The 16,939-nt window shown below is 43.2% G+C and overlaps 1 protein-coding gene across 1 annotated transcript in view; it reads right to left on the bottom strand.

Annotated features, from left to right (window-relative positions):
• The window catches only part of Smg6 (SMG6 nonsense mediated mRNA decay factor), a 227,319-nt gene that overhangs the window by 109,370 nt on the left and 101,010 nt on the right, over nucleotides 1-16,939 (bottom strand). The window contains exons 11-12 of the mRNA XM_032914449.1: nucleotides 7,202-7,318; nucleotides 4,440-4,608 (exon numbers count right to left, since the gene is read on the bottom strand). Of these exons, the coding sequence (XP_032770340.1) occupies nucleotides 4,440-4,608; nucleotides 7,202-7,318 (286 nt within the window). The remainder of the gene's footprint in view (nucleotides 1-4,439; nucleotides 4,609-7,201; nucleotides 7,319-16,939) is intronic.

The following is a 16,939-nucleotide window of genomic DNA, read 5'->3' as shown; positions in this document are numbered from 1 at the left end:
ATAGAAACACAGGCAAAGAGGGGAGAACCAAGAAAACTAATGATGAACTTTGGAATCCCTCACGACAGTGAAGGACTGTGTGCTATGACTCTCTAACCATCCAAGGAGAGAAGACACAAATGAAGGGGTGGAGATGAAGAAGGGTCTTAGAGGAAATACAGGAGAAAAGTATATTATCTAGCCACCTTATCTTAAGATCAGAGAAATCTGTCTTTGCAAAGAAGAAATGCAGGCAAAGACCAATGAAAGCACACAAAGGGGCCGGCAATAAGTGGAAGCCATTTCCTTCTTACTCCCTGGAGAGCATTCCTAAATCCTTCAAAATGAAGATCTGTAAGAAGGATCTTTCTAGTGTCAGGGGTGTTATGGTTCTGACCTCTATAGGACTGGTTAGGTTATGTCATTCCCTATGGCCTCAAAAGGATTCATAAAAGCCATGGCTGGTGACTCACACCTGTAATACCAGTACTTCAAGGTTAGGCAGGATTGCCACAAATCTGAAGCCGGCCTGGACTACAAAGTGAGTTCCAGGTCAGCCTAGGTTATAGAGTAAAACCTTGTCTCAATAACCAAAGGTGTCCATAGATTGGATGGTTGACTATAAGACACAAGTTTGAAAGGGACAGAGCCGGGGTTGGGGATTTAGCTCAGTGGAAGGCGCTTGCCTAGGAAGCGAAAGGCCCTGGGTTCGGTCCCCAGCTCCGAAAAAAAAAAAAAAAAAAAAAAAAGAAAGGGACAGAGCCACCAAAGCTTACCAATGATCTCAAGCATGGTATTTACTGGGAGTACCCAAGTAGCCAGTTATAGGAAAAAACTAGAAAAGAGGAAAAGTAAAACTCTAAATCCACCTTTCTAATGCTTAGATCTTAAAGCTAGAAAATGGAGCCACCCCTAGTGTTAGTCACACCAGGTTTGCTCTGGTGAACTTAGTCCTTATATGACCATGCCCTGGGGTCAGGCCCAAGGACAGCAACTGCTGCTTGACACTTAAACTTGCATTCCGGACATAGTCAGCTGCTGATCATGATGAGGGGGAGGCGAGGGAAGGGAGGGGAAGTCGAGGAAGGGACAACACAAGAACAAGGGAACCTAAATCCTGACTGTATGACATATCTCCTACCTGGATTCACACCTGTGAACATCTTAGGCTACAAAAACTTGTTTACTGGGAAAGCAAATTCAATATAGTAATGGGTCAAATTTGGTTTTTTTTAGTCTGAATAAATGAAGCAAGCAGGATTCATGTGTCCCAACCCCTTCTAGTTCTACTGGCGTTTGCTTAGACCACGTGACCAGCTACAAATTGAGCCCTTGTCCAAAGATGGGCACATAGAGCCAGCAATAGATCATTTGCTCCAACATCCAGAAGAGAAACAGGCTCAGCACCTCAAGCAAATGAAGCCCAGTATTTCCTGTATAAACTCTGCATTTCTAGAGTCAAACAAAAGCTAAAGGGAAGAGGAGGAGGAGGGGGGGAGGGAGGAAGGGGAGGGAGAAGAAGAGGAGGGAAAGATGAAGGGAGAAGAGCTATAGAAGGATTAACAACCTGATGGGCCAGGATAGGTGGATCAGAGCTAAGGGGCCTATGGATGTGGGCTAAGGTGACCCAGAAAGACTCGAGCTCTGGGGGCAGATGGTCTGCTTCCCTGTCCCTGTAAGAAGAAAAGACTCCTCAGGGGCCCTTCACACATCAGAAGCAGTGGTGTAGATACTTAGAAAGTTGTGTCTTTTCCTAGCTATTTTCCCCCCAAATTGCAAATTGCCTCACCCGAATTACAGATTAATAGCCTAAAAATTTGAGACTGTACAGGCTAACTCTTCAGGGATCACTGCTGGGAAACAGCTGCCCCTGGCCAGCAGGTCTGTTAGTTCTTTTGTGAGGCTCCAGCTGCCCAACTCAGGGTTCAACCCTGCTCATGAGACTTCCAGTCTGGAACACATTTTGGAAACCTAGGAAGGCTCACAGGAAGTATGTGAGCTGTCTGATGCTGGGAGCACTGTCCACACAGTTACAAAGCTAAAGCTAGGGAGGAACCAGAGAAAGCAGGAGTCCAGGGGTGCCTCTTGGGGTGAGGTACAAGGAAACAATTTAGAAGGAAAGTAGGCGAAGAGTCAAGACTACACAGCCCACACAGAGAGTTCAGTAACTACTGACCAGAAATCTCTGCTGCAGCCTTCCCTCTGTGGGTCACCCATGAGTCTAGGAGATATACATGCCTGGCAGCCAACCCAGACAAACTCCCCTCCTCATTCCCCAGCAGCAGCCAAGGTGTCCATGCTCTACCCACTAGTGTTTCCTTCTACCAGAGAAGAGCTGTGGGCATGAATGCTGAAATACTAGGTACCTATGCTTGTTCCAAAACACAAATCACACAGCTACATAGTACCCAGAGTCCAAAGCAGCTTTCACTGCATATACCTATGGGAAGAAAAAAGTCAGAGACTGAGTGGTAGGTAGATCAGAGAGAAAATCAGACATGAAGAAAGATCCAGAGAGAGTGGGGAAGAAGGAAAAGAGAAAGAAGAGAGAGGGAGGGAGGGAGGAGAACGAACTAATAGAGGTGATGCCTACATGCAGATACTACTGTACTAACATGAAATGAAAGAGTGAGAGACTGAGGGCCAGATCTTCTTTGTAACGGGCTGTGGAGTCAGTGATTTAGGCTTTGTGGAATGTACAGTCTCTGTGGCAAATACTCAGCTCTGATGCTGTTATATAAAAAAGCAGCCATAGACCAAAAATAAACAAGCCTGGCTGTGCTCTCATACATTACTGAAACCTGATTTGTATGCAATTTTCTTAAGTTTGAATTAGTATTCTTGTGATTTTTTTTTCAAACCATTTAAAATGTATACCATTCTTGGGTGGTGGGGAAGTTTATCTCCCTAATAAAGGGAGACAAAAAAGGCAAGTAGAAACAAGCTGGAACAAGCAGAGACAGACAGGAAGACACAGAGAAATCCTCATACAAAGAATCCTCCTTCAATAGAGACATTTATATTAGCACACAAAAACAGTCAAATCAACAAATACATCATGTCAATTATAAATCTAGGCAAAGGCATGGGCATTCAAGAACATATTTAGGTGTTGGAAAGATGATGGCTTAGTGGCTAAGCACTTACTGTTTGTGCAGAAGACATGGGTTCAATTTTCAATGTCCCACATGGCAGCTCACAACTGTCTACAACTACAATTCTAGGAGATCCAATCCTCTCTTATAACCTCTGTGGGTACCAAGCATACATGTGGTGCATAGATATGCACGTGAGCAAAACATTCACACACAAAAAATAAATGAATGAATAAATAAATCTAAAAGGAAAAAAAGGGTATTGCCATAGATCCAGACACCAGAATAGATTGCTATGGGGATGGACGTGTGAACACAAACGCAAACCTAAGAACACAAAAACCACAGATGCAAATCAGCATAGGCTCGGACAAAAACACATCAAATAGATATGACACATAGGCAGCCACTGACAGGCATATTGAGTTGCCCTTAGACAGACAACCAGACAGCAGTAGGAACATACAGAACTCTATACATGGTGCAGAGAGACACTAAGACACACAGATCCACAGACACACAAGGACAAGCAGTACTCTGACTGGCAGAGCTAGTAGACTGAATCCAAACACAGACAAAGAAAGAACACACCTGGTTATACAAAACTCTGGATGAAATTTATGGCAATGAATCTTAAATATTAAAACTGTTACAGTGACAAATCCCATTATATGTTTTACTACTACTCTGAAACAACAATAAAACCCACAAAATCGCTGCCCTACAAATGCACAGATCTATGTAGACCACCTACACAAAATCACATATCCTCAGACCAACACACCTCACCAACACATGCCCTGAGAGACACTACACAGAGGGCAAGGTGAGAAGACAGGGGATGAGTGAACAGAAAAGGAGAGAGATATGTACCCACTCATCCCCAGCACACATTAATACCACAAGCAAAGATGAAAAACACCGAGTACAGAAGGTAACAAACAGAAGTGAGATCAGTTAACATAGAAAAACTAAAGTGTAGACAGAGAGGTGAAGTCACACACACACACACACACACATCAGTGGTATGAACATCAACAAAATGAATAGAATGAAGTGAAGTGAGAAAGTCAGAACAAGGACAAACAACAAGACACAGCCGTAGAGGAAGAGAGAAGGGGAGAGGCCAAGGTAAAGAAAAGGACCAGACAACAGGCCAAAATAACATCAGGGAAAAGACAGGTGATAAGGGAATGGAAAAATCAAGCCTCAAATGAGGATGAAAGAAGGAAGCTGTAATGATTGAAAGGAAGCAGACTCAGTTGGGACTAGGCATGGAGGGGTGTGTCTCTGTGGGGAGGAGGGTGCAGGTAGGAACACTACGAACCGCGGTCAGAGTGTGGGAGAGCAGGCAGGCCAACTTACTGCAAGGGCAGATCCAAAGATGTGGGCGGAGGATTCCAGGTGTCTGGGTAGCCAAGCATCCAATCTGACCAGACTTTCACACTGGGGAGCAGCTCCTTTAGGTCCGGGACGAAGGAAGATACCTTGATGTCATCTTGGTCCTCTTGGTCCTCAGGAGAGGACAGCTGAGCTGCAGAGGCAAAGCATGAGAACTGGGCCTATGTGTGCTGATTGAAGCCTAGATGCTGGGACAGCAGCAAACTCTTAGAAGAGGGAGAATAAGTTCACAGCAGAATAGGACTCAAATGTGAGGAAATGCACCAACATCTCTGGGGACTCTGAAAGTAGGACAAAGAGAGTAGCAGGAAGCTGACTTTCTCCTGGAGACACATGCTCTGCTTCACCTGGGGTCCAGCATGAGCCTCCACTCTGGCCTCCAACTCACTGGTTTAGAATTCCTTTAGCACAGCGCCAAGATGGCATCAGAGTTCCTGTCACAACTGCAAAACTTGAACTTAGTCAGAAGGAAACATCAGAAAAACCCGAATTGTGAAACATTCTACAAAGTAAATGGCTTATATGTCAATAATGTCAAGGTTATGAAGGACAAAGGAGGCTAGGCTGAAGGAGACTAAAGAGACAGACACAGCACTTAAATGCAGTGTGGTGATCCTGGATTAGAGCCTAGAATTCCCAACCCCACACTGCAGCCCGAAGAACCTTGTCAGAGTTGGGTATGGTAGCACATGCCTGTGAGTCCAGGATTCAGGAGAATTTTGAGCTTGAAGTCACACTGAGCTACAGAGTGACTCCCAACAAAGAGCTTTACTGGGAAAAAAAGTATAAATTGAATAAGGCCTATATACTCGATAATACTACTATATCAACACTGATTTTCTATTTTTGTTTTTAAATTGCTTTTATTTTTAATTATGTGTACTTGTGTGTATCTATATGTGGGTATCCACACATGAGTGCAGGTCCCCTTGGAAAGACATTTGGATGCCCTAGAGCAGGAGTTACAGGCAGTTGTGAGCAATGTGAGCGCTGGGAACAAAACTTAGGTTCTCTGTGAGAGTAATATGTTCAGTTAGCCACGGAACCATTGCTCTAGCACTGATTCCTGATTTTGGCAACTGTTCTTACTGGTTTGTTGTTTTGCTAAGGATATAACCTAGGGCTTGTAAATGCTAGGCAAGTACTCTACCACTGAATATATCCTTAGCTCCCAGAATCTGGTAACTGTTAGGATATCGGCCTAATGTGAAGAAATACAAAGTCAAGTATTTAGAGCCAAAGGGCTATTATGCTTGCAGCTTAAAATCAAATGGTTCAGAACAAAAACAATAAGTGTGCATGTGCATGTTTAAAGACATGGTAAAATATTAACTACCTGGGAGTCTAGAAAAGGCATATATATAAAAGTGCTTTGCATTATTCATTTAAATTTTATTATTACTCTGTGCGTGTGTATGTGTGCATCTGTGACCTACCAAGCCATATTGCTGGCCCTATTTTTGTATTGTGAGGGTATCATGTAGTCCAGTCTGATCTCAAACTCCCTCTATATATAGCCAAGAGTGACCCAGAATTCTTAAGAATTCCTGAGTCACTGGGTTTATGGTCATAAGCCACTAAACTCAACTAGTTTGTAAATGTGAAATTGTTTTAAGATAAATTGTTCCTACCCCTGAATAAAAGGCAACTCTAGAAACAGGAGGCATCTCAACACTGGTGTAATGGATAACAGAGGGAGAACTCCTCCTGCTTGCTCAATACTGATGCAGAAACCAAGCGGAAGGTAGGATCTTACTCCTACCTTTCTTGGCTATAATTATCTAAGGTGGGATTCTAGGGTAAGATATAAAGAATCTGGCATAATACCTCAAGGAAAGGGTTAGCAGCGCCTGCTTAGTTCAGTGAGCTCAAGCTGGCTAGCCCACAGTGGGTATAGCAGCTACCATATACCAAAGAGACAGAAATATAAAATATAAAATTATGAAAAGTAAAGAAACTTGTCCAGTCCTTGCTCTGGGAAGATAGGAAAGTGAAAGGGAAGACTCATTACATAGCCTTCAGATCTTTTTATTTGTTTTTATATGCAATGTGTGGGTGTTTTTCCTGCATATATGTCTGTGCACCACTTGCATTTCTGGTCCTCAGAGGACAGAAGACAGCATCAGATGCCCTGCAATTCGAGTAACAACTGATGGTTGTTAGCTAATGTAGGTTTTGAGAATCAAATCTGGGTCCTCTGAAGAGCAGCCAGTGTTCTTAACCACTGAGCCATTTCTCCAGTCCTTCTTCAGGTCTTTTTAAAGATAAAAGAACACATAAAAAGCCAGGTGTGGTGGTGCACGCCTTTAATTCCAGCACCAGGGAAGCAGAGGCAGACAGATCTTCTGTGAGTTTGAGGCCAGCCTGGTCTATATAGAGAGTCCCAGGTCAACAGGGATTACACATTAAGAGAGACCCTGTCTATAAATGAATGAATGAATGAAAACAAAGCCAATAAACAAACCAAGATCTCACATAATAGCCCACAGGCAGGATGGAATTCCAAACTACTGAAATAAAATGGAAAGGAGGGAGCCATAAAGGGAGAGGGTCTGACAGGCCGTCAGGCTACAGACACGGATGGACTCATTAACTTAACAAAACAGAGAAAGGCGTGCTGGAAGGAAGAGCAGAGAGCTGGGAGAAGACTGAACACCAGCACTCTAAGGTTCATCTGGACAGGGCTGGGCAACCGGGAAACCCAGTGGCCAGGGCCTCCTGCTTACCTTTGGCAGAGTCCTTAAGTAAGCATGTGCAGCGCTGGACCAGTAGAGAAAACATAGCCAAGCCCAAGGATGCAGCTTGTTCCTGGATCACAGAACGACACTCCTCTGAGAAGCAGTCTGCAAAGCAGCAAAGGAAACTCCATCACACTCTAGGGGCCAAGTGCCACTGTGCTGCCCTGTGGAGGGGCTCCCTGACCACAGTGCTCAGCTTTTTCTTCTTCCTCTAGAATGGCAGGTGGTGGTAGTACACTCTCTCCAATAGATTTATATGACTTTGTGCTATATACAGAGCACTTATCTATATGCCCTGCACACAGAAGAGTACCTGTTAACATCACAAGATCCCCTATATAAGTCCTTTAAAATCTAATTTATTTTTAATTAAAAAATGTACCTCTCATTACATAAACTTAAAAATTAACACAATTCAATTTTAGGCGCGCGCGCGCACGCGCGCGCACACACACACACACACACACACACACACACACATCTTAATTTTATATACAATGGTGTGAGGGTGTCAGATACCTCAGAACTGGACAGTTATAGACAGTTGTGAACTGCAAAGTCGGGGCTAGGAATTGAACTCAGGTTCTTGGGAAGAGCAGCCAGTGCTCTTAACCACTGTGCTACCTCTCCAACCCCTAGGTTCTTCTTGAGTACACAGTGTGAGAGACTTCTGACAAAGAGTGTATGTAAGAAGGCAATACCAGAGGTTGGGGATTTAGCTCAGTGGTAGAGCGCTTGCTAGCAACCGCAAGGCCCTGGGTTCGGTCCCCAGCTCTGAAAAAAAAGAAAAAAAAAAAAAAAAAAAAAAAAAAAGGCAATACCAGAAGACACTTTCTGTTCTAGAGTGCTCATGGTTAGATCAATGAAAAGGCTGAAATCTTACATAACTAACTCAATTGTATCCTGTTTTAAATTTTAATTTTAAAAGTATTTTAATTCATTGATAATTTTATACATGTATATAATGTAGTTCGAGTATATTCACTCTTTACCCTCTTTAACCCTTCACCAGTCCCTCTGAACCCCTTGTAGTTACCAACAAGTCCCCCTCTTATTTTCATATTTTTTATTTTTAATTTTCCTTTGCTCTAAAGATCTCTTAATTTTCATTTTATGTGTGCTCCACTTGCATTTAATATGCAGACAATGTGCATGGCCAGGGCTTGGGAATTCTGGAAAGGGAGTCAGATCCTCTGGGAGTTATGGACACTGAGCCTCCGTGTAGGTGCTGTGACCCCAAACCCAGACTCCAGCCCCTTTCATTTCTTTAAAAAACATTATTTATTTTTGGTAACTTTATATATGAATGCATTTAGACCATATGTACCTCCCCACCCTCTGTTTTTTCAGTGGCCCACCAAGATTAATTAAAGTTGCTAGTATGAGCACGGGTGTGGGTAATTATTTCGTGGAGCATAAGCAATTCACTGTAGGCTATACCACTGATGAAAGATGATTCCTCCCTTTCTTCATCACAACGCTTCCCTAAGCCTCATTACCTCAAAGGGCACAAAATAAGCTGGGGCTAGAGAGTATCTGCTTTCGGTAGCTACTGACAATGTGAAGCTACAGTACCAAAACCTTATTTCATTAGCAGGAACGCAATCAACAACAGATTTAAACTTATGTTCTTAGATCACTATTGGTTTCAGGCCTAGGCCCTCTATATATTCCCCATCCTAACACAGCACACATGAGACACAAAAACACATTAACATTTTTGCTGAATGAATTACTTTTGTAGAAAATAATGCTTATTACATAATGTAATAGATCAGTGTTAGCCTTCCCTGCCCCCTCCACCCAGGGTTAAAAAGAGTAAATCTGTCTTCTAATGCCAGCACCCTGGTTAAGAAACTCTCTCACTCTTACATCCTGGGTTTAACTTCCTCCTAGTTTTAGGTCACTGAGAGGAGCCACTCTGCTGATGGGCAGAGTTAGTCTTTGCTGAGACCTTCATAATACTCCCGCACTCCTGCCTTTACCTACATACGATCAGTGATCTCTTCAACTGCCATTTCATCCAGGTTTGAGGGCAATAACAACATGCCAGAAGCAGCAGTCCAATTTCAGTCTCAGGGGGGAGACACCCAGCACACACAGGGAGATGGACACAGGGGCCAAACTCACTAGCTTTGGAAGCAGCTAATCTGATAATCCCCCCAGTAACACAGGAAAACTCAATTTCCAAGTGTTAAAAGGATAATTATCCACACGTTTGATCTCTGTCCCTGCCTGCATTTTGTTTGACCTGTCAGCTTACTAGTTTCCAAGGACCTAAATAAGTTACTCCAGGAGACATTACACAAGCACAGCTATTCCTAAGTCTTCACCACAGGAGCAAGAATGACTGGAGAACACAATGCCTACCCCAAAGCACTTTCAAAGTTCTAGATGTGAGAAGCCAGCTGCTGCTCAGAAGGGCTCAACATATGAATACCATAAGGGGAGCAACCCTTCAAAATTGTGGTTTTCCCATCATCCTTCCAGATGCCCAACAGTCCCAATGTCACCCTTTACGATACAACTGTGGCAGGCACTAAGGAAGTGGTAACAATCCATGAGATTACAATCAGTCATCACTCCCAGTCTTATGATAAGATAAAGCTCTGTTTAAAGAGATAGGAAACAGGAGAGTAGGTGAGATGGCTCAGCAGGTAGGGGCACTTGCCAATATGCCTTACAACCTGAGTTAGATTCCTGGAATCCACATAGTGGAAAGAGAGAACTAAGTCTGGAAAGTTGTTCGCTGGCTCTAACGCGTGCATTATAGTATGTGTGCCCATAGGTTTGTGAGCATGCGTGTGCACACACCCACCCACATACAAATGTGACCATTCTTTTTTTTAAAAAAAAGACAAAGAAAACAAGCATGTGAGCATCACGAGGAGAAAGGATATATATGAGCAGAGAGAGGAAGACCTGCAACACATCCCAAGAAGAGCTGCAGTGTCTCCCTGCTCTCCAAGCCATAGGCAGCAGCACGTAAATTCCTTTCTATCTCCGTGTGGGTTCTATCTCACTGCAGGCCGCTAACTACCAGCAGTGTGCCTTTACTAAGCAACAACGTGCAGAGTGAAGGAATAAGGCCAGGACATAGAAAGCTGGAGGATGTATAGAGGCCACATTCTGGAAGCTGAAACACTTGATCAAATTAACATCCACAGAAGTCACCTGCAAAGGCTACAGAGATGGAGGAAGAAGTCTTTTTTTTTTTTTTCCCCCACAAAACTGGGTATATAGTCCATTTCCCAATGCAACGGAACTGACAGATGGGAGACGTTTTTCCCAGCTTAATTTTTTTTTTTTTTTTTTTTTTTTTTTTTTTCTTTTCTTTTTTTTGGAGCTGGGGACCGAACCCAGGGCCTTGCGCATGCTAGGCAAGCACTCTACCACTGAGCTAAATCCCCAACCCCTCATCTTAAGTTTTATGATTAACAGCTACATTATTTCTCAGAGTTCAGGGTGGGAGCTAGGGCACAACAAGAAGAATGATTTGCTTAAAAGCAATGGTACCTGTGGCTTCTCATGACTCTGGGTTGGGTACTGCTATCAGGTAGAAGCTCTGTAAAAACAGGTACCTCTGGTGTAGAACTGGAGAACAGCCTGAAGGCAGTTTTGCAGCTGCCCTGCATGGTTATTTTAACCTCTCTATCACCGTGCTCTCTTAGGCAAAGGCTGCAGAGCACACTGCCTGCTTGTGGGTGGTCCAGCTGGAGAAAAGTACAAATGAGGGGTATTCTTCCCTGACTAAGCAGGTAGACATATCCCAAGCTATCCAAGAATGTCTGGGTCTTGGTCATCCCTAGACTGACCTTGCTCTGGCAACCCTTAACAAAAGGGCTGTCTATGTCCATGGCTTGGTCATATGACAAGCACATGCTGAGTGTCTTTGATATGCTAAATTCAATAAAGAACACAGCTACAAATAAATTGTGGTTTTTTTGGTAACTAAAGCATCTTTTAGTAGGTTAAATAAAATGACCATTTACCCAAGTAACCATGGGCCCAATACATTTCAAATGAAAAAAAAAATGTACTGAGTGTGTAGTATACTCAGGATGTTCTTGGTCTCATAAAGGCTTCTATGAGCTAGAAGTGTTAAGACACCACTCCCTGACAATATTCACTTATGAAAGTGGGTAGGAAAATAACATCTAGAGAGTCCTAAAGCCCACCTATGTTAGGACTAGGTTTAGGAGCCTGGGTCTAGTCTAATGAACACCTATCTATCTATCTATCTATCTATCTATCTATCTATCTATCTATCTATCTATCTATATCTGAAATTGTGCTGGCTCAGGCCAGCAAGTGATGTGGGTGGGGAGGAAAAGGCATTGTTTGACTTGATATTTGCCATGGTTCCTCTGGCTTTGTGTCAGGTAGCAGAGGCTGACATGAGCTGAGGAACTCATTAACATTGTGAAATAGCCTTTCCCCTTCTTTCCAAAAGCAGGCTTTCTTAAGGATTTAGGGGGATGGTTTTGGCTAGGGATGTCAGCCGGAAATATTTCTTACCAAGAAAGTCCGCTGAGGTCTAAAATTGGTTTTGCTCCTTCCTACAAGTGGGCAAGTGACCATACTTCCCAGTGTTCCTGTGGTCAAATACCTGCTCAGGCAGAAATGTTCTTGCTTCTATGTAATAGGGAGACTTTCTCATTTTTTGAGAACATATTCATGGAAAACATAAACCAACTGTCGTCAAAGTTGTATGAAATCAGGAAATGGGGCGGCCGGGAGAAGGCTGCCATGTGGCCGGATGTTATGTATTTCTAATTAGTGCTATACATCTTTCAACAGCAAGTGTCCTTCTGCTGGAAACACAACACACTGCCCTTGTTATTGTAACTGTCAGAGAAGTGCTTAAACAGATAATCTCCAGGAAAAGTGATAAACACGTTCCCCTCTCCCACCAGTGTGTGTGCGATGGTGCTGCCAAAGCAAAGCTGTGCCTGATGGCTCCAGGATGGCAAAGCATCCTCCTGCAGGAAATGGGAGTGAGGCAGGAGAGGTGGGGAGGGAATTGGAGGGAAGCAGAATAGGGACAGGCCCACCTGCTTGGACCTGTAAGCCCAGCCAAGAGACAGTGACTCAGAATCACTGGTTTTGATCAACTCCTGGGATTAAGGTACCAAGTCTTTGTAAGGGAGAGATTTGGATGGGGTTTGGCTGGTCATAGAAAAAAAACCTGCCAGCAGTGAAACCAGCAGAATTTTCTTAGTACACTAGCCAGTTCCTGGCAAGAGGATGGGGAGAGGAATGAGAGACTGGCTCAGGGTGAGTGATATGTAAGTCAACTACCCTGAAAGCAGTGGGGAGGATTCAGAGGGCACTGGATTCACCACCTATTCTATCACAGACAAGCAACTATCTCATTGGCTGTATTACTGAAAAGTGCAGCCCACCGCTTCTTCACTGATTTCCTCCCCCACACTCCCATCTACTCTCCGAGGAAAATGAATGGCTGGCCACCTCCAAACTAGCACCACCTGGAGGCAATTTGCTGGCTCTTTTGTATCTTTCAGACATCAGGCTGTTTCTCTCATGAGTCAGTCACCAGTTAGATGCAGGGCTGGCTTAGTTCCTGTGCAGCCTACCCAAACCTCCCTGTCTACAGGAAGTGGGCACAGAGAATGTCTCTCTACTGTTGCTCGCGCTCTCTCTCTCTCTCTCTCTCTCTCTCTCTCTCTCTCTCTCTCTCTCTCTCTCTCTCTCTTTCTTTCTTTCTTTCTTTTTTTCCGGAGCTGAGGACCGAACCCAGGGCCTTGCACTTGCTAGGCAAGCGCTCTACCACTGAACTAAATCCCCAACCCCTCTCTGCTGTTTCTTGAGCCACAGAGTTCCCTGTGAAAGCAGCTGGCTAAAGAGGAGGTAGAAGGAAGCAGTAAGATCTCAGATCCAAAGCAGAGATGCTCTTGCCCTTGGGCATTTTATTCCCTGAAGTATGGGATGAATGAGTCAGAAGAATGGAGCACCAACAGACCCAAGCAACATACTATGCACAATGGTAGACGAGGCTTGATTAACAGAGTCTAAGGCAAGCTGTGACATGTCCCATAAACAGGGTACAGCCAAGAGGTCAGACAGAGGGACATGGAAAGTTTCCTCCTGATGAGCCTTCATGGAAACACCTGATGCTTCAGTTGGGCCTTCCAAGACTAAAACTGTTGCAGGCATTGTCATCATCATCACCATCTTGTTTTTCTTCATCTTTTTTGTAAAAGTTCTTTTCAGAGCAGTAGATTATAGGGGAAAGACCATTTAAACTTCCTACCAAAATGACCTTTGCCGTTATTTGAAAAATACTTACCTAGGTATGCAACTGGAGGAAACACAAATTTAAATAGGATTCTGCCCATGGGAAGGAGATAATCTAATGAGGAAGACAACTCATAGGGGAGCAGGGAAATAGATGCCTTTTGTCTCTGAAAAGAAATGAAAATATTTTCATCTTCTATCTATCAAAGATTTTTATGGAAGAGACCATTTCTAGGTTAGGCTGAAAGATATGAACACTGAAAGAAATGGCTGACACAGGAGGGACTGTGTATACTACACAGGGATGCAGGTTACAGTGCACAAAACACTCAATGAAGTCTGCCTGTAGCATAACAGCCAAAAAACACAGAGCCTGCAACAGTGAAAGAGACCTGACCTCAACACGCAGAAAGAGAACACTCACTTAAGATTCATGAATGAAGCTATGTTGGATATTTTGTGAGGATTAATCTAGTTAAGGTTGAGGGTATAATAGCTCAGTAGAGGACTACTTGCCAATTGTAAGTGAGACCCTGGGTTCAATTCCAGACACAATAATACATCATTAACCTAGCAAAAACACAACAGGTTAGGGCAGCCAGAGAAGGGTAATAGGGGAGGAGGGCAGTTAGAAAAAGCTAACAGAGCACAAATGCATTTGAATTCAGAGAAAGTATATAGTTATGTGGGTAGAGCACAGTAGAACATGATTATAATGCCAAAATTTGGGAGATAGAAGCAATGGGATTAGTAATTTCAGGTACATGAGCCAACCCAGGCTCAAAGGCTCCAAGAGACACTGTCTCTAAAAACACCAATAAAGAAAACTTGTATAAAGAACATTTCATAACCCTTATAACACCAAATAAGTGACATATGTAAATGTGAAAAGTCCTCTAGGAGGAGGGTGGGAGAAAGTGAAAACAAAATGATGTAAGGAGGGCAAGAAAGAGGCGACTACTGGGACAGGGGGCTGACTTCTACTTCCAGAAGGTCTGGGCAACTCAAGAAAGATAACCCCCATCAAAGGAGCTGCAGAGACCCGGGACTGCAGAACACCGGGAGGCAGGGAAGTAGTGTGGACTCAAGAGGTCCCCAGCCACCGTCTCCCTGCCAAACACACATACTTGGCTTTGGGCCAAATCCTGTCTTCCCAGAACAAAGACACTTTAGGGGGTCAGAAGTACTTGGGGAAGAGTTGCTGGAGTAGGCCTGGGAAGTCTGAACGGGCTATCCCTGTGGAAGCTATTAGATATTCAGCACTTCATTTGTTTCCAATTCTTGGAGGAGTACAGCTCTAGGCTGTGGGGTGAGAGGTTCCTCTCTGACGTAATCAGGAAGCAGCTGCAAAATTAAGGAATCCCTCATGACATCATAAAAAGGGTCGATGGTTTACTGGGGAAAGTATAAAAATTAATTACATATCCCCACATGACTCCTTTCTCCTAAATCTCTATATAGCCCCCTTTACCCTTACACATTCTCTATCAACAACACCCAGAAGCTGCTCAATGCACATAATATAAAGGGCAAAAAAACCTGGAAGAGAATGTTCTCTGATGCACTGTTTCCCAAGGATTTGGAACATTAACAGGCAATACCTTACTCTAGTATTTTATGTATGTGGCATGTTTAATCAATGAGATTATAAGCTCCTTGAGGACAAAGCTACATTAAATGATTACACCCTTGACAATCAGAACCAGGAGGAAGCTCAAGAATTGTACTACTCATCTTAAGTAGATACATACCTGTCTCACCTGTGGGCTTAACTATGCATAGTACAATTCTACCACAGCTACAAGTGTTGTCTAGGCCATATAAGGTCTGTGTCATAACATCTAAGACAGTGAGATCTAAGTTAGGTGCATAGAATTTAAATATATTATCTCAAAACTTTACTGAGTATTTATATGTCAGGTATCACTCCTGTTTGACATCTAAAGAAATGGGTTCAAATGACATGTCCACAGACACACAGTAACGTCAGAGCTGGGACTTCAAGTTTGTCTTGTTGTCCACAATGCTCCCATATCTGCATTTCTTCTCTTCATCTTTTTTTTTTTCTTTGATTTTTCAAGTCAGGGTTTCTCTGGGTAGTCCTGGCTGTCCTCAAATCCAGAGATCTGCCTGCCTTTGCCTCCTGCACACTGAGATTAAAGCCAGTGTCACCACCATCTAGCTCCATATCTGGTTTTTAAAGGCCTGTGATTCAAATTCCCCACTCCAGCTGTGTTTTTCTCCTAACCTTATACACAAAATCCTCAGACCACTCCAACTGCAGTTCTATATAAAAGCCCTAAGATGTGGAGATTTAAAGACAATGCCACTTATAATAAAATAAAATTTAACTCCAGTGAACTGTGTACAGTCTTTATGCCAAAGGCCACAAGGAAGCATCAGAGATGATTTCTGTAACAGGAGAGATTTATGTCGTGTTCATGAACTGAAGGCTTGATGCACCGTTGTCAATTCTTCTGTAACCTGCACTTTTAATGCATCTGTGACTAAAAAACAAACAAAAACCCCTCATGATTTTAATCCTAGCACTCAAGAGGCAGAGCCTAGCAGATCTGTGTGAGTTCAAAGCCAACCTAGACTAGCAAGTTCCAAGCCAGACAGGGATATATATTGAGATCCTGTCACCCACACCTCCCACAAAAAACAAACAAACAAAAAACTCATGATACATTTCTGTAAACAAAGAGAAGCTTATTCTAATCATTGTATGGAAAGAAAAAAGGCCCAAAATGGCAAAAAAAAAAAAAAAGTTTGATAAAAGAGCAAATCAAGAGGGAAGAGGAGAGGAGTGATGGCTGATACTAGCTCAAAAGATAGTTTTTATTTCTATTCCTGATCGTCCTTCTCCATCTTTTTAAAAGCATATTTCTTTTTCCCTCTAAGACTTGTCTAGTTAATGAGCACAGGGTTTTGCACGCATAGACATCTGTGCACGGTGCCCCTGCCTAGTGTGCGTGGAGGCTAGAAGAGTCTGGTACTCGGGAAGAGCAGTGAGTGCTCCTAAGCACGGAGCCATTCTCCTGCAGCTTGTCTTTTTCTCCTTCTCTTCCTCCTCCTCTTCTTTTTCTTTTATAAGGTCTCACTATAAAGCCCTGACTGGCCAGAAACTTACACAGGCTCTACTGTCTCTCTGCCTCTGCCTCCTACGTGCTGAGATTAAAGGTATGGGCCACCATGACTGGTAGAAAGTTAAGAAGTGGTGTTGAACCAATTAAATATTCATATATATTGCCCTGCCCAAAGAGGCTTAATATAATTTTATATGTTACACAAAAATACCTCAAGACTTCTGTGGACTAAGTGAAAAATCCTAAAACCTTGCCTCTGCCACTTGAGTACTGGGATTGAAGGCAGATTTCTAAGACTTTAATGTGAAAGTACCAATCTAGAGGAGGAACAGCTGATAGACTTGGCATATAAAAATAAAAACTTTGGGGTTGGGGATTT

Source organism: Rattus rattus, chromosome 9, assembly GCF_011064425.1.
Source record: "Rattus rattus isolate New Zealand chromosome 9, Rrattus_CSIRO_v1, whole genome shotgun sequence".
Classification (NCBI taxonomy): Eukaryota; Metazoa; Chordata; class Mammalia; order Rodentia; family Muridae; genus Rattus; species Rattus rattus.
The sequence above is the reverse complement of the archived record's forward strand: the minus strand, read 5'-3'. Positions and strand labels throughout refer to the sequence as shown.